Source organism: Prionailurus bengalensis, chromosome B3 (assembly GCF_016509475.1).
Source record: "Prionailurus bengalensis isolate Pbe53 chromosome B3, Fcat_Pben_1.1_paternal_pri, whole genome shotgun sequence".
Classification (NCBI taxonomy): Eukaryota; Metazoa; Chordata; class Mammalia; order Carnivora; family Felidae; genus Prionailurus; species Prionailurus bengalensis.
Genome location: NC_057355.1, coordinates 108,441,842 through 108,465,713, shown reverse-complemented (window position 1 = coordinate 108,465,713; position 23,872 = coordinate 108,441,842). Strand labels below are relative to the sequence as shown.

Sequence of the window (23,872 nt, the reverse complement as noted above, 5' to 3'; positions counted from 1 at the left end):
GGTCCATTTAGGCCAATTCCTGACCCTGATGGTCTGGGTAGTCAATCCTAGCAACCAAGGCTGGGTTCCCATAACAGCCATGAACTGGAGGCCAGTGAGGCCCACCTCCCGAGGCACAGAGATCCGATGGTGGAAATAGAAGGCAGAACAGCCAAGAAAACCAAGACCCTCTCTGTCTGTCTCCACTCGGCCCCTGCGGGTGTCTCGCCTCCCACTCACAGGTATTCATCCCTTCTCATTAGCACCATGCTTCCCAAATGACCACCATGGTCAGTGGCAAAATAAAGGTAGTTGATTTTTCATAAACCAATTACATTCCATGGAAAGGACTCCCCTTTCCACTATTTGTTGTCAAAGTAGGCTTTCTTTTAGAAGGTATGGATGATATTAGGCAGGAATTCGTTTTCTTGTTTAATGTTCTCACTTAGCAAAATAAGAAGTTAGCACTTTGTCAGGGGTTGCCAAAATTTTTGGAAATCTCACGGGTCTAGGAACCTCGGCATTAAAACATTCTCCGCAAGTTTGCCATGAGGATGCAAGGAGCACCCAAGCCCAGGAGAGTCCTGTGGGAATGAGCTTATGAGTTCCTTTTCCTCCGAAAGGTGGAAGCCTGAGATCAGTGAGCACAGGGAGAACTGGCAGGGGAGTCAGGCAAACATACTGTGTTTACTTTATAATTCTGCCAATGCTCTTCCCAGCTGCCTTTCCATCAAAGAGGAAGAAAAGATGAAAATGAATCTCCCGAAGAAAGAAAAGGGGGACTGGGCAGATTACAGCCTGGAAGGGAAGTTTTCTTATGGATGATTTACCACGCTTCAAAAAAAAAGCATTCTTCATCTCTTATCCATGTTCTCGATTTTTCCAAAGCCCTGCACATGAGGAAAACGCCTCAAAATGAAGCAAGAACAAGTCTGGTTAGTACTTTCTGTTCCCCCAACTTGGAAAGCTCTTCCTCAACCTTCTCCAACTTCCAAGGCACAAATTAAAACTCTTCCCAGGACCGGTCCCAAGCCGCCCTTTTCTGGGCCCCCACAGTCTCCATTCATGCATCCAGTACAGCGCTGCTCATCAGCTATTTTTACATAGGCCATTTCCTTCTGATTAGGAAAACAAAGTGAAAATGTTGAAACTTAGGCAATAACTTAGGCAATGTTCACTGTGTGCCTGGCCTTTCTCTCAGCAACACACAGATATCAGTGCATCAATCCCCTCAGTGACCCCGTTGTTAAGCAAACCCAGCGGTTCGGCAAACCCAGCATCACCCTACTTTCATAGCTAAAACCAGACCCCTCTGATCTTTCTGCCTCTGACCACAGTCAGTGCCCAATAAAAGTGTGAGTTACAAGACAGTTTGATTTGGCTATTTTAGGTGTTGCCAAATCTAGGAATATGGGGCTGGTCTAGATAATGTATGGGCGTTTTCTCCAGCTGTTTAATTGTGGGAACCTATAATTAACTTGCACACTCCACAGTCATATTATCTGTATAAACAGATATCTGTATCAATATCAGATTATCAATATCTGTATCAATATCAGATTATCTGTAGCAATAGAGTCGTAATGTACCAAATTGTTGATCACTGATTGATAGCTCTGGGTGGGTACATAATACTATCACCGCCTTGGATCTTCGGAAGTTCTAGGAGGGTGTACAAAATTTGTTATGTGTGTGTGAGTCCCAAAAGGATTAGCAAATTAATACATTATGCCTGTGTCAACACTTCTATTTTTAAACGAAACTATTTACTTTCTTAACTAACTTTTGGCTTTACTAACAGCTGTTAGTACAGCAAGCTGGTGTTTAATGAAGCAGGAAAAATAATAAACCATGTTGATGTTATTTCCCAAATAAGTGCTTTTTAAAAACATCTCTTTGCTGGGAAGCCAAAATGCAGCTGGAGAAGATCCAGAGAAATATAATAATATGGTCAAGAAAATGGAATAATTTCTATGCAGCCAAAAAAAAAAAAAGTTCTCATTTTCCTGGAAAGATGAGGGATGAAAGAAAATGTGATAAAAAGCTGTAAAATTGTGAAAGTCACAACGGAGATAAACATGGGAAGTTGTTTCCAAATTCCAAAACAACAGAATCACTTTTTCTTTCTACCTTGGAGATCAACCTAAATGTAGGTACCTCAAAGGAACTATCCCTGCTCATGAGTTGAGAAGAAGGATATAAAGTAGTACTAGTTTTTACACAGTGACAATTAGGAGCTGATAATTGGTTTAGAGGTGGATGGATTAAGTCATCGTAATAAATTATGAAGAGAAAATAATATGTGGGAGGAGGGATGTATTTCTTAAGCTGATGAAGCAGATACTATGACCAGTAACTATGCCTTCTACCATAGTTCCTCAAACCAAATATGCTGAACGGACCGTGGATCAATGTGTCAATATTTGAATTCACATTTCTATAGGTCCCATTGTATTTGTCAGATGATTTGATTTTTGCTAGTATATTTTTGCTTGTACGTACATAAAACTTATCCCCCTCTGACCAATTTCATTACATTACTATGATGTAAAAACAATGGTCTTCTAATAAAAGGTCTTATTTTAGCGGCGAATGATAGTCCTTCCTAACAGAACTACCAGCAGGACCCTAGTTAATACGTAGGCCCTTTGGTTGGTCTTAGGAGCATTAGCCCGAGTTTTGTCTTTGGCCACAACACATCTCCATCCTTCTTTCTAGTGATTCCAAATCCCCAAACTGCCACGTGTTCCAGATGCAACAGCCATGTAAATAAATGATCCCTCTGCTCATAAACTCATCTTGGGCCCGGGGACATTGGGTCCTGGCACCCAAGCCATGAAGGTGCTCACAGGGATATATTCTAATACATAAAAGGAGATAATGAAAAGGGCTAGGAGCCCTTCACTGGCTTCGGTTCAACATGCTGTTGCCATTCCTCTGGCTTCTTCCTGACAGAGCCTTCTTGTAGCAGATAATCGCATTTCACCCTTTAGAACATGTGATTTATATTAATGTTGCAGCCTTGCCTCGCAGGGCGGCCGGCTTTCCCATGGTTGCTGGATGCGTGTGGTGTGTGTCCACAGAGCAGGGGCTGTGCCAGCATCGGCATGTCCAAATAAGATCTTGGAGATCTTTGCCGTAAGTGGGAATTATTCTGGCAAAGGTCCCTTATACCTTGCTCTAAATGTTATCCCTCCAAGAGCAGAAACTGACTTTGTGGAAAGGCTTTCTTGTTTAAAAAAGAAAGTAGCAGCTTTAGAAAAGGCGTAACAGCTTTAGAGATGGAAAATGTATATTTTTACAGGCCCTTGTGAAATCAGCTTGCAGTAACTAATAACTATTTCACATACCCATTCGCCTCCTTCGGAGACCTTCCAGGATTCAAGATCTCAAACCAAACACAGTCTCATGTGTCCCCAAACTATTTGGTCTCAGGGTTGAAGAGAAATTCCTCTGAAGCCCCAGCGTTCCAGGATGCGGCACCCTACCCACGCCAAAGAAAAAAAAGTACTTTAAAAAATGTGTTTCTCAATATTAGGGTACATTATGGATATGAAATCTTAGTCCAAATCCCCATGGCCATATAAAACATGTCGCATAATTGTGTTTGGGGGCGTGGAGGAGTGTTACAAAATAAATATTTCCCCATCAGAGAACGCTGGGAAATGTTCGCTAACACCTACGCCCAACCCCAGCAGGTTCCCCCGGAAGGGTTTGGCAAAGAACAGGCCCCTCCTTGATGAGGTGCTGGAGTTGGTTAAAGATTAAATATTCATTTATAAAAATTGTGCATCTGAAAAATCAAAACCAAGGCCTGTCTGTGGGCGTCCATGCCGCCTGCGTTCCTTGGCTTCTGGTCTGTGAAATGTCCCGGGTCAACCAAGGACCGTCATCTCTTATTGAAGTGCATCATCCCTTCTTTCTCTAAAGCAGTCTGTGGAACACATCAAGGTTTTTTTTTTTCTTTTTTGGAATTTTTTTCTTTATTTCCCCTATTGGAAAATTCTTTCTGAAACTGTTGATGGTTTGTTTCATAGGATTCCAAGAGATTCCTATTTGCAGGGGCCTTGGGAGCACAAATCAATAGGTGTGATAATTGCTGGTTCCTCTTGGAGGACTCTTGCCTCCACCACACCCTCCAGATAGTCCTTGCTGCCTAGTCACGCCCAGTTGCTCTGAGAAGCCTCATCTGCCCTGTCTCTGGTGGCCATATTGAAGCGGGATGGCCGCGGAGATGGACAAGGGGCTTTCCCTCACTGCCCCTCTCCACTGGAAGGTTTAATGTCCTTATTTTCAACTACTCAGGAGCACTCCATTCCAGATTCAGCAATTTCCCTTCCAGCTCCTGTGTCCTTGACAGAATCCCTTTCCCCTCTTTACACACACATTCACAGCCTCACTCCAATCACATAAAACCCTGTCTAGTTTCATGGCCTTAGTTTGTAAGTGGTGTGATGGTTGCAAATTAGTTATTAACAGGTCCTTCCAAGGCAAACTGCATGCGTCTTAATCCCTTAAGAAGCCTGAAGTATTTCTCTTACCTCTAATGCTGGAATTTGAAGGCACCAGAGCAAATGGGCAAAATTTCAAGGCAGGTTGGCCTTTGAGGACCCTTCCGATCACAACGCCTGCTCTGGCTGCCACATTCAGATCGTGGGGATGGGGGTTTTGACACTATCTGGGACCCAAATTAGTCTACATATTTTAACACCATTTCAATCAGAAAGGAATTTATTCTGGAGAGGTTGGGAGATGAGAAACTTGACAAAATGATTCTAAAGTGTATTTAAGGGAATAAGTACATGAGAATAGCCAAGAAAGATTTTGAAAGGAAGAGGAAAGAGAGGGTATATGCTTGATTAGATATGAAACCATGAGTTCCATTTTTGCCTGGTGTGTAGAAAGCTGAAAATAGTGCCTCCCTCATCCTCACAACCACAGAAAGTCAGATAAACTATAAAACCATAAATGTCCTTAAACCCCAGAAAGCTAAGCTCATAGAGAATTAAAAAGCCTGAAATCTATGGAAAAACAGCACCTCCAAACAGAGATGGGACATAAGTAAGCACTTTTCTCTGGTTGAGTATGTGAAAAGGGACACCAGGTACCATCAAAAAAAATTATTTTTCAGCTAAAAATTGTAATAAATTGTCAAAGGCCAAAAGTGAGCTAGCATGAAAGTATAGCACCTGCGATTTGCAAATACAAGCAGACATCACACCCAACTTACAGGCTCTTCTTCATAGGCCTCCACCCACTGCTTCAGAAAGGATTGAAAGCAGGGCATGAGGCCAAATAAGCTCTCTGTGGTGCAGGCCTGGGGAAGGGAAGCAACATTGCTAAGAGAAAGGCAGAGAGTTACACCTAGACTCTTTTCCCCTTAAGCCACTGGGGAAAGGCAGTAAACTGTGTTGCACTGGGGCATAGATGAAGCTGGGAGAAGGGTGAGAGACCAAAACAAAACCTCTACACCTGGAAAGAGGGCAGGAAACAGTCCTGGGCCCAAGATCCTATAAGAAATCTCTTATTAGTGGGAGAGAGGACATGCTCTCCTGCCCAAGACAAAAGGCCAGCCCAAGTTCAAATGCCACAGGAAGGAAGGGCAGAATTTCTGAGAAAGCCCCACTTCTGAGACCCACATGTATAGGGCTAGCCTGGGACTGCACCAGGACAAAACCCACCCACCCACACTCCCCAGCACCCAGTAACAAGTGTAACAGCCGTCTACCCCATAGGCTGGGGGAAAGAGCATGGAGAAAGAACCTTTCTGAGGCAGAGATACAAAGTGAAGGCTGAAATGAGCGGAAGAAAGAACACGGAGGAAAAATCTTCCGATATCCCAGTCATGACCATAAACATAAGGTAATGCTAAAAGAATCTGAATCTGGTCATGTGCTGAATATAACCATAGCAAACCCAAAATAAAACAAAACCAAGAAAACACCAAACCCAGCTCAAATCCTGCTATATTCACTCAATCTAACAGAACAAGGTAAATGTCCATTTCCAGGCACAAATAGTATTTACCTCAGCTGGTCCACATGCAGCATTGGCATCAATCACAAATTAGGAGAAACATAAAAAAGCGAGGAAAAAAAACAAAAAACAAAACCCAACCTACTGTCAAGGGACAAAGTAATCAACACAACCAGACTCAGAGATGATCCAGATAGAACTAGCAACTAGGGAATTTTAAAACAACTAATATATTAGAGGCTTAGTGGAAATGATGAATGTGTATGAACAGATCAAAAATTTTATCAGAGAGATGAAAACCATAAGAATCAAGTAGAAATGTCAGAAATAAAAAAACATAGTAAAGATGAAGACCACCTTTGATGGGCTCAAAAATAAATTTGACACAGTTGAGGATAGAAACAGTAAACTTGAAGGTAGGTCAATAGAAATAACCAAACTGAAACAAAGAGAAAAAAACAAAAGCCCAAATAATCCAAGAACTCTGGAACAGTATCAAACACTCTAACTGGAATTCTAAAAAGAGGAAAAAAAGAAAACAAGACAGAGAAATATTTGAAAAGATAGTTGTCAAAATTTCCAAAATAATGAAAGACATCATGCTGAGAACCCCAGGCAGGATAAATACAAATGAATTTTTAAAAGCCAACACACCAAGATACATTATATTCAAACTGCTGGAATTGGATTATACTTACAAACATCTGAAATATTCAACAATATAGAAACAACCTAAAGAAAGATCCAGACGGGTTCATTGGAAAGTTCTATCAACCATTTAGAAAAGAAATTAGCACCAGTTATAAGCAATAGATTCTAAAAAATAGGGTAACAAATCTCATTTTATGAGGCCAGCATTACCCTGACACCAAAACCAGACAGTTTAAAAAACGATTAGTATCCCACATGAACATTGATGCAGAAATCCTTTTAAAAATATTAGAAATATATAAAAAGACTACAGGGAATAAACACTAAGTAAATTATAAATGGATAAAATTGCTTATGTCGATGTTAAAAAATTGGAAATTTCAGGGGCGCCTGGGTGGCACAGTCGGTTAAGCATCCGACTTCAGCCAGGTCACGATCTCGCGGTCCGTGAGTTTGAGCCCCTGCGTCGGGCTCTGGGCTGATGGCTCAGAGCCTGGAGCCTGTTTCCGATTCTGTGTCTCCCTCTCTCTCTGCCCCTCCCCCATTCATGCTCTGTCTCTCTCTGTTCCAAAAAATAAATAAACGTTGAAAAAAATTTTTAAAAAATTGGAAATTTCAGGCGAAAAAGAATAATATATCATAAATAAATGGAGTTTATTGTGGAAAAGCAAAATGGATTAAATATTAAAAATTATGTCTTCGGGACATCTGGATGGCCTAGTCAGTTAAGTGTCCAACTCTTGATTTCAGCTCAGGTCATGACCTCGCAGTTCGGTTTGTGAGACTGAGCCCCATGTTGGGTCTGCGCTGAACAGACCCTGCTTGGGATCCTCTCCCTCTCTCTCTGCCCCTCCCCTGCTCATGCATACACGTGCACTGACTCTTTCTCTCCCCCCCCCTCTCAAAATAAATAAACTTTAAAAAACTACGTCTTCTACCATATTAACAGCATTTTTAAACACACAGAATACATTGCTACTATGTTCACTTTTGTCATGTCTTTTTAGAACAATTGAAAACATTTTAATGTATTTCATTTTACCTTCAATGATTCAGTTCTCAGTGCTCTTCATATCTTTGTTTAGATACATGTTCCTGCTTGAAGAACAACATTTCTGGTAGAATGCATCTGTGGCCAATAAAGACTTAGTTTTCGTTTTCTGAACTCTTGCCGCTGGGTTAGGGTGGAAGGGTTTTGTTTTTGTTTTTCTGTTTCCTTCCCTCAGTTTTATCGGTGCTGTAAGGAAAAGGTTTTGTCCTTTCTCCTTCAGATTGAGGCTTTTGTTCCAGAAGGGGCAAGGAGGGGAAAGGATCATTTCATGGCTCTCTGTAGTGGCCTTTCCGCCCCCCCACCCCCTTCCCCAGATCTGCCCCACAGAGAGATTCTCAGAAGTTTGGTCAGTCTTTTCTATGAGAAAGGTCTGCAAAAAGTGCAGACCCGTATATATATGTGGTCCCCAGGGGCTCCACATTCCCTCACCAGCCCACACTCATTCTCCACTAATTCTTTACCTATTCCAGGTGACTTTTGTTGGTCAGATCTGCACCCAGGAAAGCAAGGGCTCATGGCCTGTGCTTCTCCACAGGCCCCAATGATCCTTAGATTTGAGGCTAATTGCTTATCCTGTAACCTCAGCTCTCAGATGGGTCCAAAAAAAAAAAGGAGTAAACTTGTAGTTTGTCTGGAGTTTTTTGTTTGTTTGCTTTAATCAGAGTGGAGGTGACATTCCTCCTAGATGTCTACATCTTGAGCTTTTTATTCTCTTCTCGCCTGCTAGCCCACAAGGCCATTACATTCCTCAATATGCTTTCCATACTCACAAGAATGCCTCAGTGACAGTCACAGCTGATGAGGACTGAACGGAGATAACAACACACTAACTCAAAGATGCTCCCATCAGCCTGAAGAGAGCCTCCTTCCAGCAGACAGCCCTACTCTGTGCTGAGCTAGAAGCTGGGGTCTTTAGCCCCACACCAGAAAGGGTCAGTAGAGAGCCCAGCTTGGAGAGAGGGAAACGAGGATACAAGCAGCCTCCTGGGTCCCTTTGCTTTCCAGACTCTTCTCAGCCTCTAGTGCCTATTGGTCCCCTCGTGGGTGCGATCTGGGAGGCTGGGACCGGCCCCCATTCTAGCAGCATCCCCATGCGTAATGCCAGGAGCAATCTCTTTGCAGCTGAGGGCTGGGAGCGGGAGAGAGTGTTTCAGCCTTTGCAGGTGAAGATAATGGTTGAGAAGCCGCACTTATTGGAAATGGAAAATGGGATCCAAAAGACACAATCTGTTCCTACTCTATACTGTGTACCTTTATAGGTGTCTGAGCTGCTCTGGTCTCCGGTGGGTTCATTCAACTTCAGCCTCTAACAAAAATGAGGCACAGGGCAAAGAGAAGCACACACTCACCTGCTGTCTGTATGGGGCCTGTATCCGTGCTGGAAAGGGACAGCTGATTTCTTTCTTTTTAATGAAGAGCTAATAGGGGCGGCTGAGCAAATAGAGCCTCTCCCTCTTCCCTCAGGGTAGTCTTCATCGTGAAAGTCATTCTCTTGCCTCCAAAGATACCTTAGTTATGTGCATATTAATGAAATTGCTCACAGAATGCAATACAAAAGGACTTGGTTTCTTTGTAGGGTTTGAGACTCTCAGTTAATTCATATTCGCATCTAACATTCACCTCAAAATACCCCTACAGAGTTAGATTTCATTATCTATGCTTTACAGGCAGGAAAATCAAAGCTCATAGGGAGTGACTAAAACACAGTCACTCAGCTCTTTAGGAGAAGAAATCTCTTGGAGTAGCACGGGAGGACCCAGTGTGCTCACACACGGAGGGAGTCACAGACACCTTTACGTGGGATCTGCTTTCAGCAACCTACGTTCTCGCCTTTGTCACTAAGCCCTCCTGTTGGAGTCTAAGCTTGTCTGTCAGTCAAGAAACAAGAAACAGATGATGTGCTCAAAAGGAAAGTGCAGTGAAGAAACGATACAGTGTAATAAGCAAGATTTAAGGAAATCACCAAGGGACAGTGAAGTGCCCTCACAGCCAGCGTATTAGTCTGCTAGGGCCGCCATAACAAAATACCACAGACTGGGTGGCTTCCATAATAGAAATGTATTTGCTTATAGTTCTGTAGGCTACAAGTCCAAGATAAAGGTGTCGGCAGGTTTGATTTCTTCTGAAGCCTCTCTCCTTGGCTTGCAGATGGGTGCCTTCTTACTGTGGTCTTTCCTCTGTACATGTGCATTCCTAGTGTCTCTTTGTCCAAGTTCCTTATGCTTATAAGGATGCCAGTGAGATTGGATTAGGGCCCACCTAAAGGCCCCATTTTAACCTAATCACCTTTTCAAAGGCCCTATCTCCAAATCCAGTTATATTCTGAAGTACTGGGGTTAGGGCTTCAATATACGAATTTTGGAGAGGACACAATTTAGCCCCTAACAGCTAGTAACAACGAGGGAGGGGTAGTTATTACTACCCTATGACTGGAGAGGCAAAGAGGAAGACCCTGGCAAGGATGGCTACATGGAGATGGCCACCTGACAGGAGTTGTGCCTTTGATAGACAGGTGTAGCCAACACAGCCTGGCAAGGATGGGATGGGCAGAATAATTACCCTGACATCACTGTCCACCCCTCTCTGACCTCCCATGGGTAACTTTCTTTGGCTGAACCCAACAGGAAGCCAGAGGCAAGGGAACCCATTGACATAGCCCACAGGTGTCTACCTCCTTGGCCTTGAGCAGGATGGGAAAGGGTGGAGGGGCAAGTATGAGATAGTATGGCTTGCGAACTGAACACTAAACTCTGCTCTGAAGCAATGGCGATTTACTGCCTGGTTTTTCAGTTATTCCTAGGTATGTTCAAAGGTGAGAGACTCTGAGAAGACAACCAAATCTTTAGGGTCATCCTGAGGAGACATTTCCCAAGAAAAGTCTCTAGAGACGTCTTTCCTAGGGTTGGGGTCAAGAGTGTCATCTGCATTACTGAAGTGGGCAGCAAAGAAGGGGCAGGTATGACCTGGGTTTCCACCCTCTCCTCAGAGCCCTCTCAGTCACTGAGTGCAGATGTGTTCATGGGTGCTTGTGATCATACCTCTAGGCCTTTATCCATGCTGCTCCCTCTGCCTGGAGCACCCTTCACACTCCTTTTCACTGACTGACTCTTACTTACTCTTCAAGAGGGGCATCCACTCCCAAAACCCTTTCATGGACTGTGAGGCCCAGGTTAGGTGCTCCTAAGTGCATTGCCATCATGTTATCCCCATTGTAATACTTGTTTGCTTGACTAAAACAGAGACTCAGAATGAAAAAGCCCCCTGGGTGGGGGGTAACCCATGGCAGTAGGCCTTGGCCCAAAATCAAAATCAAAGCAGTCAGCAGGACTGAAGGTCATACTCTGAACTTCCTGTAAGGTAAGGAGACTCTTATTGGAGATGTAATAGGCAGACCAGTTTTATTGTTTTAGCCAGGGGACAGTAGCAAGTGATAGGGATGATTACCTAAAGATCTCAACCTTTAATGTTTTATGTAGGACACAGCATAGATGAAAGTAGAGGAAGTTATCCATCCATCCATCCATCCATCCATCTGAGCATACCCTGGGGGGCCGCTGTGCTAGGAGGTCAGGGGGTTCAGGAAAGCCTAAGTGATGGTCCTTGCCATGCAATGACTTACAGCCAGGAAACAGAGATGACAGGTGCATGTGAGGCATTAGACAACACTACCATGGGCTCCTCTGCAGCATTTCTCTGAGGCACGCACTGTCTCCCCCATGTCATGCTAAATGCTACAGGCGACGTAGCATTGCTTCATAGTTATGTAGCCTACTTCAGTGGTTCAGAACTGGGCTTTGGAATCAGTCTTCCATCCTGACTCTTATCAGCTCTGACATTGGACACATTATTTCATCTCTGTGAAGCTATGTCATCATCTGTACAGTGGAAACAACAGTGCCTTTGGCATCGGGCCGTTATGAATAAAATGAACTAGCAGCACAAATTAAATCCTCAGTAATTGTTAGTTGTCTTAATTTGTGCACAAAAGTACTTAGGGATTCAGGAGAGAAATCACCATGGGCTGGGTGGTCAGGAAAGGCTTTGCAGAATAGGAGAAACTTGAATCGGGCCTGGGAAGGGGGCTTTGGAATTTCGGTGGATGGCGGACAAAAGGATGGGTCAAGCAGTGATCCAAACCACTGGCCAAATGAGAGTAATCCTATGGCCTCTGGGCTTAGACCCTTGTCCAACTTATTTTGGTTTTTCTTCTTCTTCAGTCAAGCCTCCCACCTCAGGCAACCACCCCCCCTCACAGCCCCTGCTTCCAGGTCTGCCTAATTCCCCTTCTGCTCAAAACCTCCATGATTTGCTACATGCCATGTGGCCCTCTAATTCCATCCCAAGGCTCCAGAGGTGCAGATCTGCAAACCAGCGTGATTAGCCACCACTGCTGGCTTCCCATTCAGCATATAAATCTACTGCCTGGGATTACCTCATGCCAGAAAACCGAAATCCAAGTCAGATGGTTAAAACATTAATAGCAGTGAGTGTTGTAAAGACTCAACAATGCGAACCTTCCCAAAATGAACCATCCTGACCTCCCTTGCGCTGACAATGCGTGTGTGACATCATGTGTAAATGAGCCTTAAATTTGAACCAGGTGCCGAGAGCTGTCTGGCGTCTCCTGGCTGCTGTATTAACCACTAACATGCACGGGGGGATTCTGAGGCAGTAAAATGAAGCGAAACCGATGGCAGGGACCAGCGCTGGGGTGCAGCAGCTGTGGCAGTGAATATTCAAATCACACCCACCCCGTTGGGCCTGGGGCCCCCAGGCCCTGTAAAGCTTATTTCCGGAGGGCTGGGGAGCCTGGGGAATTTGGCTGGCTTCACTCAGTGACAAAGCCTCCCCCATGCAAATCATTCCATTCTGACTTGATTCCCAGACTTGATTCTGAACTCTGTTTTGATTTGCATCCATGAGGAAGGACTCTGAAGCTGTCTGAAGCAGCAGTTGGAGACCGTCAAAACTGATGCGTGTGGGGCAGGTCGCCTACGACACATCTTTTGAGGGCACAAGTTCCAAGGAAGACAGCCCGCCACAAATCCTCAGGTGCTGTTATTTCTACTGCACCGGCGCTTAGGGATACAAGTGTGCCTTTGTCCATCTGGTATCACAGATTCCCACAGCCGGGCCTCGGCTCACAGCAGGTTACAGGACAAACAGCCTCTAGAGATCACTAGAAAAATTTGGAGGGATGGAGCTAGGTGTGTATGTGACCTACCATCGACTGTCATAGGTCTGAGAAGGGTAGAAGTGAGTTAGGAAGAAATTAGGCCGAGGTAAAATTAAGAGGATTTTTATTTTATTTTTTTAATGTTTATTTTTGACAGAGAGTGAGAGTGGGAGCTGGGGAGGAGCAGAGAGAGGGAGACAGAGGGTCCGAAGCAGGCTCTGTGCTGAGAGTGGAGAACCCAATGTGGGGCTCAAACTCACAAACTTGATCCCACTTGATTATGACCTGAGCTGAAGTTGGACGCTTAACAGACTGAGCCATCCAGGTGCACCTTGTTTTTATTATTATTTTTTTTAATGTTTTTATTTATTTTTGAGACAGAGAGAGACAGAGCATGAATAGGGGAGGGGCAGAGAGAGGGGGAGACACAGTATCCAAAGCAGGCTCTGAGCTGTCAGCACAGGGCCTGATGCGGGGCTCGAACCCACGAACCGCGAGATCATGACCTGAGCCGAAGTCGGACGCTCAACCAACTGAGCCACCCAGGTGCCCCTATTATTATCTTTTTAATGCTTCCTGTTTGTGGTGCCCATTTCCAGGTTATTAACAGTATGCTTTACATACCCATCATCACTAGAAACTAGAGGACAATAGAAACTGGAAACATTGAAGATAGAAGGCTTATGAAGTAATTCTGTCTTGGTGGGTACTCTTCTAGATCTATACATGCTGGTGAAAAGAAGCCGGCGCCCAAGGGAGGTGAAAACCCACACTCCACAGATCCTATAGGTCTTCAGCTCTGAAGAACTCCTGTGCTGTTCAGGGCAAAGTCAATGTTCACCAAGTGCACTGCACTGTTCTGTGAAGTTGGGTGTGGTGGGGTGGGGATGAGAGGCAGGTCCCAGACAGAGGATATAAAGGGGCTGTTAGACATAGTATCTTTCCTAAAGGCTATTACAGAGTGGTTAGATGTAAATATACATGAATTTGTATATGTCATCTAATTTAAAGAAACTAAATGTCGCGTCAAGACGTTAAGAATGGATTTCCTGAATAATGGAGCAAATAGTTTCATGAAGTCAATCTTAGAAGTCCTTCCAGAAGAGGAAAGTATTGAGTTAGGTTTTGAGGAAGAGGAGAAACTTTGGAGTTTTGGAAAACTCTGGAAAGAGAACAGCATGAATGGCCTGTGCAAAAGTATGGAGGCAGGAACTCATGGGGAGCTCCGTAAGATGTCAGGGGTCTTAACAGGATCTGAGGCATGAGGTATTTCCCACAACTCCAGAAAAAGTTCCTCATGCCCCCTAGAGCTGAAACTTTGGAATAAATTAAGTGTGAATATTGAGATGACCAGCTCTTGAAGGTTGAAAGTGCTTCTTTTCATATAGCTTTTGGAAGATGATGATGGTGATAGTCAATGCAGAGAGGCAATTAATATCTATCACCATTTTTGAACATGCCTTATTCAAAGGCCTTCAACCAAGACCTTAACTTCTGTTTGATTTAAAGTTCTAAACTCAGCCTGGCATCCAGAATTCTCTACAACCAGGATCCTACCCTTCAGCTTTATTTCTCAAACTGTTCATTACATCTTTACTCCTGGAAAAATTTTTGTCATTTCAAAATATACCTTTCATTTTCTTGCACATTTATTATTTTCTTTCCAAGTGGAAATGCCTTCCTCCCATTTTCATCCCTACTTTGGTTTTCCTGCAATTTTACTCCGCTGTTAACTTCCTCCACAAAATCCTTCCCATTCATCCAGAAGGCAATGAGCCTTCATCCCTATGAATTTGTCTAGCAGAGGTTTTAATGTTCCTATTACTCACCGAGCTATGTCATTCTTCTAACCGGTGCCCACTGTAGTCTCGTGTGCAAATGGCATGCACTATGGCCAAACCCTGTCCTTCAGGAATTGTAATCCTAGTTATTGCATACAGTTTGCCTCTATTGGATTGTAAGTTCCAGGAGTGATTCACCAACTAAAGAACAATTACTATGGATAGAGAAAAATGCCATGTACCTATGTGACAGACAAGATCATCCATTCACAAATGAGGTTGGAGATGGAGTTTTAAAACTTTCTTGTCAGAATAAAGTTCTAAGTTGCTAGAGTATGGCTCTCTGACTTACTGAAAGCAAATTTCTCTTTGTTTTACTATAGAAGTGACAACATTGTGAAAAGTTTAAGTAACTGAGTCTGGGAATGATTAGACATTTGGGGAAGGGGATTTGATTGAAAAGAAAAAAATCTGGGAAAACCATTTTTACATTGACATTAAAATGCATGAATGCAACTCTATTTATTTAGTCTGGTTTAGCTAATAAGTTGAGAACTATTCTGGATGAGTGAAAGCAAAGAATTTATTTGAATGCAAATGAATGACAAATCTTTAGACAGAGACATGGGGAGTATCCAAGTATTTTGCTTCCCTGTGAAATGCAAATATTATCATGGTATAATCATTACTGATTAACTCTCGATATAACATATAAACCTATGAAGTTTTATAGGAGAAATGTTATTTTTCCTAAATGCTGAAATGTTTGCAAAATTGTGTGAATTTGTAAACCAGGAATTGATTACTTAGATATTTTTCCCTTCCAGAGTTTAGGATCAGCAATTACTGGGAAGAAAGCCAACTTAAAAAAATTTTTTTAAAAGGAATATATGGCAAGTTTTTAACAAATATAGACCTATTGAATTTAAAGAACTGTATTTCTGGGGCGCCTGGGTGGCTCAGTCAGTTAAGCATCCAACTCTTGATTGCAGCTCAGGTCATGATCTGATGGGTTGGTTTGGTTTGTGGGTTTGAGCCCCACATCAGGCTCCAAGCTGAGTGCAGCGCCAGCTTGGGATTCTCTCTCTCTGCCCCTCCCCTGCTAGCACACTGTCTCTCTCTCAAAATAAACTTAAAAAAAAAAAAAAAAAGGAACTGTATCTTTACTATATTTATATAGTAATATTATGATCTTCCTTACTTTTTTTATATTAAAGGACAGTGGCAAGTTTTTTTCTTAATGCCCTTGATCAATTTGCAAAATAAAAAGTTGGCAATGTCATGACTTTCCCCAAAATTTATTTTGAAGGTCTAAGGATCCAAAAGAAATCCAAAGTCTGGAAAACACTAAAATAATGTTGATGGTCCGAGCTTATTTGGATTTTTTAAAATTATATCTGTAGAGAGTCAGAATGCAGAATTGGATTTCTAACACTGTTTTTCAAGGGATCCACGTTTTCTCAAAGTCTGGCTGACAAATATTGGAAAACATTATTGCTCTACCAAAAGTCCATATACCTCTGAAATACTTAACAAAAAGGAATAATGCTGTGGCAATAGACCATGACTCAGAGGACAAAGAGTGAACCCAAATGCTGTCTGGCTGGTGTGACAGAACAGACTTAGACTTAGGTACAAAATTTAAATGAATAAAGCAGCCTTCTATACAGTTGGTGTTTACTATGTATCTACTATGAGAATGTTTTTATACAAAAACAAAACAAAATAAAAAACAAAGCTCTAACAGCTTGATGTACTTAAGTTTACATTTGAGATGTGTGATCTTGGGCCAGTGCTTTAACTTCATAACTTTTTTTTTTTTTTTTTTACTTTTCTTTAAAGATTATTTTGAGAGAGAGAGAGCGCGCGCGCGCGACAGCAAGCACAGGGGAGGGAGAGAGAGAGAGAGAGAAAGAGAATCCCAAGCAGGTTCTGCACTGTCAGACACAGAGCTTGAACTCACAAACTGTGAGATCATGACCAGAGTCGAAATCAAGAATCAGATGCTTAACTGACTGAGCCACCCAGGCGCTCCTGAACTTTAATGTCTACTGTAGTTAATGGGGGAATATAACTGTATCTACTACAGAGGACGCAAGATAATGTGCTCAGCCTGATTGATGCCTGGTCCATACATACAAGGGCTTGCTCATGATTGTTACATTATTTTATGACTCTGATAACCTCCCATTCATTTAAAATATCAAAGTCTCTCAGATATAAACAGAGAACTGAGTAAGAGAACCAGGGAACTACAAAAGTGGCTTCATTCTTCCCTCACGGAGGTGCCCTGCCCTAGAGGCCCCACTCCCTTTGATTCCTACTTTTACCATCTAACTAGAAGTGGGGTCAAAGGGTTCTGATCCCAAACACAAAGCACCTTAGCTTGCTAGAAGTTCTGGGAGTCCAGTCTCTGAACTACCAACCTTGGTTCTAGAGAACCTAAGGAGATGCCTTTCAAGGGAAAAGCACAGAGCTGTCCCCCCACCCTCAAGATCTACTTTTTTCAAGGTCTGATCTTTTGTCTTTAAAAAAGAGCTATTTCCAGGGTGCCTGGGTGGCTCAGTCGATTGGTTAAGTCAACTTTGGCTCAGGTCATGATCTCACGGTTCATGAGATTGAGCCCTGTGTCCGGCTCTCCACTGACAGCCTGCTTGGGATTCTGTCTCTCTCTCTCTCTGCCTCTCCTCCACTCGTGCTCTCTCTCTCAAAATAAACAAACATTTAAAAAAATAACAGAAGAGAGGCATTTCTCTACAGGCCCAATGGCAGACTAGTCAAGACAGACCTTGGATCAGTAAGAGGACATTAGAGTGCTACTGAGGGGGCAACCTAACTTGTCTCACTGTAAGGGCCAAGCAAGGTTGGGTCCATCACATCTTCATGTGGGGACGGTCTCACAACCATCTCTGAGAGGAAGCAGGGGCTTACGTTTTTTCTGGTCATCTCTGGTTTTGAAGTCTACTTTTCTGAGCTTTCTGGCTCGCCTGGCTAGCACATACGCTATTCCTGTTCTGCCCCATGTGGCTCCAGGGAAAGGTTTACACACATGCTCACACAAGGCATTTCTGTGTATAGCTTTTATTGGTTTCAGGAGACAGAGGCAGGCAAGTTAAAACCGAATATTAGACGTTTCTGTTCTTAAAACACCCTTCAGCCACTTTTACTCACAGGCTCCAGACTCCCACCACTGGCTTAGCACCGGCTGCCTCTTTCCTTCTGCTTCTCAACTCCCAAATCCACGTTCTCTTTTACAAAGAGTACTTTAAATATTTCTTCAACTTCCTCTTCTCCTGCCAACCCATTCTCATAAGGTCTCACCTTCTTAAAAAAAAAAAAAAGAGGTAAAATTCACATCATATAAAATGAACCGTTTTAAATTATACAATTCACAGGCATTTAGTAAACTGTTGTGAAACCATATAGGGTCTCACCTTTCATCCCCAATGACTTATCAAGATAGTTTCCCACACAAAGACATGAAAGATTCTTCCCGAAGAGAAATTTTTTTTTTAAGATTGTATTTTTTTTAAGTAATCTCTACACCCAACGTGGGGCTTGAACCTACAACTCTGAGATTAATAGTCGCATGCTCTACCGACTGAGCCAGCCAGGCACCCCTAAGAGAAATTTAGGGTGCCAGTCACTTCCCCTCCCTTAAACCTTGTTCTTGCAGGGATAGAAGTCTTTTGGCACTTGAGGAAAAGATGCCATCAAGCAGCTACTTATCCTTTTGGAGAAGGAACTATAATTGGGGGGGGGGGGGGCGGAGAGAAAGGTTGTGAAACATTTAAAACAGATTTTTTCACAGAAGGTGGTATTTTTAAAACTAATTTTCAGCTTTATTTACCACTCAATGGAATATCAGCAACTCACTTGCAAATCATTCAGCAAATACTTTTTTATATGTATTTTATACATTATATAAATATAACATTTATTCATATTTGTTTTGCTACATATATATAAATACGTATGTGGGTAGCAAAACAAATATGAACCACATGTTAAATTTCAGTGGTGGGTATATGGGCATATTATCCCAATTTAGATGTATGCTTGAAATTTTAGATAATAAAAAGTTGGGGAAAACTCATGGAGTAGAGCTTTTTATTTAGATAATTTATACTAAATGGTATAAAAATGTATTATCTATGATGTTTTAGGATATGAAGGGTACCGGACACATGTCTGGCATCAGCTGCGGTCCTTATACTGAATTATTCAAACTAAACAAACCTCGTAATGGATCCAAGGACTGGTTGACCTAAACAATGATAACAAAATCCTGGAAGAGCAGCAGCAGTGGACGGCATCTCTTCTCAGAACATCACACACACAGGTCACCTCCTCTCCTGGGAATAGCACCCACGTAAAGGACACAACTTTCTCATGGCATTCATTAAAGCCATAAGGAAACTCCCTAAACACACAATGAAGTAAGATTTAACAAATATTTACTGAGCGCCAGTTAAGTGAACTTCTGGTATTAGGAGTGTGTACATGCCAATATAGTATGCGCAGGACATGGTTTCTCTTTGGGGGTTAATTACAACCGAGTTGGGGAAAGGTGCTTAAAAGCAGTGAAAAGCAAATAACACCACAAAATTTAAAGAGCAATTATTACATCGTTGGTGAAAGCGTAACTTGGTAAAACCTCTAATGGGGAGCAATTTAGTAATACCTACCAAAATTAGAAATGTGCATACACTTTGCCTCAGGATTCCAGTTAAATGGGTATGAATTTATCCTATAGATATGTTCATATGTGTGCCACATGATGTATATATAAAGATAATAACTGAAGCATTATATAAAACAGCAAAATTAAAAAAAAACCTAAATATGCATAGGAAACTGGTTAAATTATGGTACATGCATTAACGAAATACTATGTGGTTGTTAAATAGAGTTAGGCTGCTTTTGACACAGAATATCTCCAAAACATAAGGTTCAAGCAAAAAATAAACAAGTGGGACTACATCAAACTTAAAAGCTTCTGTGCAAGAAAGGAAACAATCAAGACAGTAAAAAGTCAACCTATGGAATGGGAGAAAATATTTACAAACCATCTCTTATCTGATAAGGAGTTAATATCCAAAATATGTAAGAACTCCTACAACTTAATAACAAAAAAAGCAAATAACTCTATTTAAAAATGGACAAAGGACTTGAATAGACATTTCTCCAATGGCCAGTGGGTATATGAAAAGATGCTCGACGTCACCATTAAGGAAATGCAAATCAAACCATAATGAGATATAACCTCACATCTGTTAGGATGGTCATTACAAAAAAAAAATCAGAAAACAACAAATGCTAGTGAAGATGTGGAGAAAGTGGGACCCTTGTGCACTGGTGGGAATGTAACATGGTACAGCTATTATGGAAAACAGTATGGAGGTCCCTCAAAAAATTACAAGTAGAACTACCCTTTGATCCAGCAATTGCGCTTCTTTGTATTTATCCAAAATAACTGAATGAGATATTTGTACTGGCATGTCTACTACGGCATTATCCACAATAGCCAAGAGAGAGAAACAATTGAAGTGTCCACAGATGGATGAATGGATAAGGAACTTGTGGTATATACAATTGTAGTAATACATTGCAGTATTATGCAGCCCTAATAAAGAAGGAAATCCTGCCATAGGCTACAACATGCATGAAACTTAAAGACACTATGCTAAATGAAACAGCCAGTCACAAAGGACAAATACTGCATGATTCCACTAAAGCAGTCAAACTGATATAAGCAGAAAGTAAAATGATGGTAGTCGGGGATGGGGAGAGGGGAAAATGAGGAGTTTTGTTCAATGGGCATAGAGTTTTAGTCATGCAAGATGAAAAAGTTCTAGAGTTCTACTGTATGTATAACAATATACATGTAATTAACAATAGTATTGTATACTTAAAGGTTTATTAAGAGGGCAGATTACCTGTTCCGTGTTTTTTTGTTTTTTTTTTTTTTACAATTGAAATGATGTGTTTATACATATCTTTAAATATCTCTAAGTAAAAAGAAGTCAAGATGTAGAGGATTGCGCATAGTATGCCAACATTTGTGTGTGTGTATGTTTGTTCTATATACATAGTTAACTAGGCTTACAATATATTTGCAAAGATACAGAAAGTCGTGGGGCGCCTGGGTGGCGCAGTCGGTTAAGCGTCCGACTTCAGCCAGGTCACAATCTCGCGGTCCATGAGTTCGAGCCCCGCGTCAGGCTCTGGGCTGATGGCTCGGAGCCTGGAGCCTGTTTCCGATTCTGTGTCTCCCTCTCTCTCTGCCCCTCCCCTGTTCATGCTCTGTCTCTCTCTGTCCCCCAAAAAATAAACGTTGAAAAAAAATTAAAAAAAAAAAAAGATACAGAAAGTCGTAAGAGTGGTTGTTTCCAATGGGGAAAACTGGATGCTTGGGACAGACACTGCAGGGAGGCAATTTTGTAAATTTTGAATTTGTACCAATTAAATTTTAATATTACCAATCAAAAAATAGAACATACAGAGAAAGAAAGATACCATATGGTTTCACTCTTATGTGGATCCTGAGAAACTTAACGGGAACCCATGGGGGAGGGGAAGGAAAAAAAAAAAAAAGAGGTTAGAGTGGGAGAGAGCCAAAGCATAAGAGACTGTTAAAAACTGAGAACAAACTGAGGGTTGATGGGGGGTGGAAGGGAGGGGAGGGTGGGTGATGGGTATTGAGGAGGGCACCTTTTGGGATGAGCACTGGGTGTTGTATGGAAACCATGTGACAATAAATTTCATATATTGAAAAAAAATAGAACATAAAGCAATTTATAAAAAAGTAGGAAATATATTATATGGTACTAATGACACATACCAGAATAATTATCTAGATAACAAGAGATAAGCTGGAGTAGAGAATGCAGTATTTACAAGGCGGAACGTGAGCTGGGCCTTGAGAAATGGGAAGTGTTTGGATAGGTAGAGGAGAGCAGTAAGGACAGTCCGGGTGTGTACGTAGAGGCTGGAGTGGGGAGAGGACATGGGAAGTAAAAATGGAGAAGCAGGGTAATGAAAGGTAAATCAAGCACCAGTGAGACAGTTTCAGCGTAGGTATAGTTTCAGCAGACAGTGAGACAGTTTCAGCAGACAGTTTCAAGCGCCAGTGAGACAGTTTCAGCAGAATGTAGGTACAAGAGAAAAGGATGAAATAGTTTAGTAGATGATGCACGGAAATGTGGAATTAATGTGCTGGGCAGCAGGGAGCCACTATAGGCTCTTGAGCAGGGAAGTCATACTATGAAAGCAGGATTCCAAGATCAGCAGACAAAACAGACAAAATAAACCAAAAGACAGACAACTGTCAGAAGGCTAACGCAGCGATCCAGGGGTTGCCCATTGCAATCATCTGGGAAGCTTTAAAAATATATATTTGTGCCTAGGTCTCCACTGCCAGAGATTCTGATTTAATTGGTTTGGGGTGGAGCCTGATCATTGCCATTTTGAAAGCTCCCCAAGTGATTTTAAAGAGCAGCATGGGTTGAACATAACTGTCACAATCCAGGCACAAAGAGACGAAGGCTAAGATTCAGGAGCTGGCAGGAGGCTGGAGACAGGATAAAAGCACACTTAGGAGACAGGTCCAAGGAAGAACTGATGTGCTGACAGATCAGGGGTAAAGAGTGGAAAGATATACACAGTCTGATTTATGCAATCATTCAACAGATATTTATTAAGTCCCTCCCAAGTACCAGGTACCATACTGAGCTCGAAGATTTAGTGATGAGCAAAACAGACCAGTCCCAGTTCTTCAGAAACTTGTGGTCTAGTGGACACAGACAACAAACAAGACTTCCAGGGATGGCCTGTACAACTGGGTCTGAAGCTATCAAGCATGACCGCTATCAGGCTGCTTGTGTACATCAAGTGGTCGGGGGGAGACGTCTCTGAGCCGGTGATACTTGAGCTGAGGCTTGAGTGATGAGGAGCTGAGTCTTCAAAGAGAGATGTTCTCTCTAGGAAAAGCAGTAAGCACGCAGGGACATGTTCAAGGCACAGAAAGTCTGTACAACGGAGAAGAGTCAAAGACTGATGGGAGATGAGGTCAGAGAAATACGTAGGTACAAACCAAATAGAGCCATGTGGGCCATGGCACAGATTTCATTCTCAGTGACATGGGAGGCCCTTGGAGGAAATTAAGCAGTGACGTGATCTGATTTACATTTTTGAACAACCACTTTTGCAGTGTGAAAACAGACTGCAGGTTGCAGGAATGGAAGCAAGAAAACTGATTGGAAGGATAGATTAGAGCATGAGGTGCGCTGACAGGGGAAAACTGTGGAGGGGAATAGATTTGAATATGTCGACTTTAGGTAACTGGGCAGCATCTAAGCAGAAACGTCCCAGGACAACTGGACACGTGGGAAATAGGTGAGAATTTAGGTTGTACCTACTGACTTGGAGACACTTTCAGGACTGAAGAAATGCATGTTAGATGACACTACAGGACTATGGCAACTTTTTCCAAGAAGGGGACTAGTAACAACTTGGAAGAAAAGCCTCTAGTGGTGGGCTGCAGGGCTCTGTAGTTAGTTTTGTCTTTCAGAACATCTTTATCTGTGAATGGGATAAAGAAATGGCAGGATAACGCAGGATGTCAAAAAACAGGGAACAATGATACACTGGAATCAAAACTTAAAAAAAAACCTCAATGGCTGGAAGAATGTACTAAAGTTAACAAGGCAAATTTTAGATAGATAAAAAATAGATACCAAGTGTGTGTGTGTATAACATATATTCCTTCATATTAAAAAAAAATAAAATTAATAGTAAAAGACCTAGAAATCTGGCAGTTCACCTAAAAGAGACCTGGGGCTTTTACTGATGATGTACTTTACAAGCCTAAAGTGTAAAGTCATTGTGAAAAACCTGATGTAAAATCAGAGGAATTGACATTATTACAAAACTAGAACTTATTTTTCTAGGGAAGAATACATCAGTAGTGAAAATAAACTACATTGATCAGGATTATTTCTAGAACACTATTTTCTGATCAGGCCGCTGACTAGATGGCTAAAGTAGAGAAGGGAAAAAGAGATATGAGATTTGAGGAACAGTCAGGTAATAAAACTATATATATTCAATTCAGTGCTTAACAGCATACTCAAACTTTCCCCAAATATCGTGTTAAATAACTTGGGGAAATAAGGTGTATTTCCCCTGGTTGAGAGAAAACATAGTCTTCAAACATGAAAGTCTTCAGAGATTAAAGAAAACTTGTCCAAAATTAGA

General features: G+C 42.0%; 1 protein-coding gene and 1 non-coding gene across 2 annotated transcripts in view; both read right to left on the bottom strand.

The window, feature by feature from the left end:
- Window positions 1-17,679: 17,679 nt before the first annotated feature.
- The window catches only part of SLC38A6 (solute carrier family 38 member 6), an 87,517-nt gene continuing 81,324 nt past the window's right edge, over window positions 17,680-23,872 (bottom strand). The window contains exon 16 of the mRNA XM_043556301.1: window positions 17,680-17,938. Within this exon, the coding sequence (XP_043412236.1) occupies window positions 17,810-17,938 (129 nt within the window). The 3' untranslated portion in view covers window positions 17,680-17,809. The remainder of the gene's footprint in view (window positions 17,939-23,872) is intronic.
- Window positions 18,158-18,230, bottom strand: TRNAN-AUU. The gene has a single exon. It is a non-coding gene; the product is annotated as a tRNA-Asn (tRNA).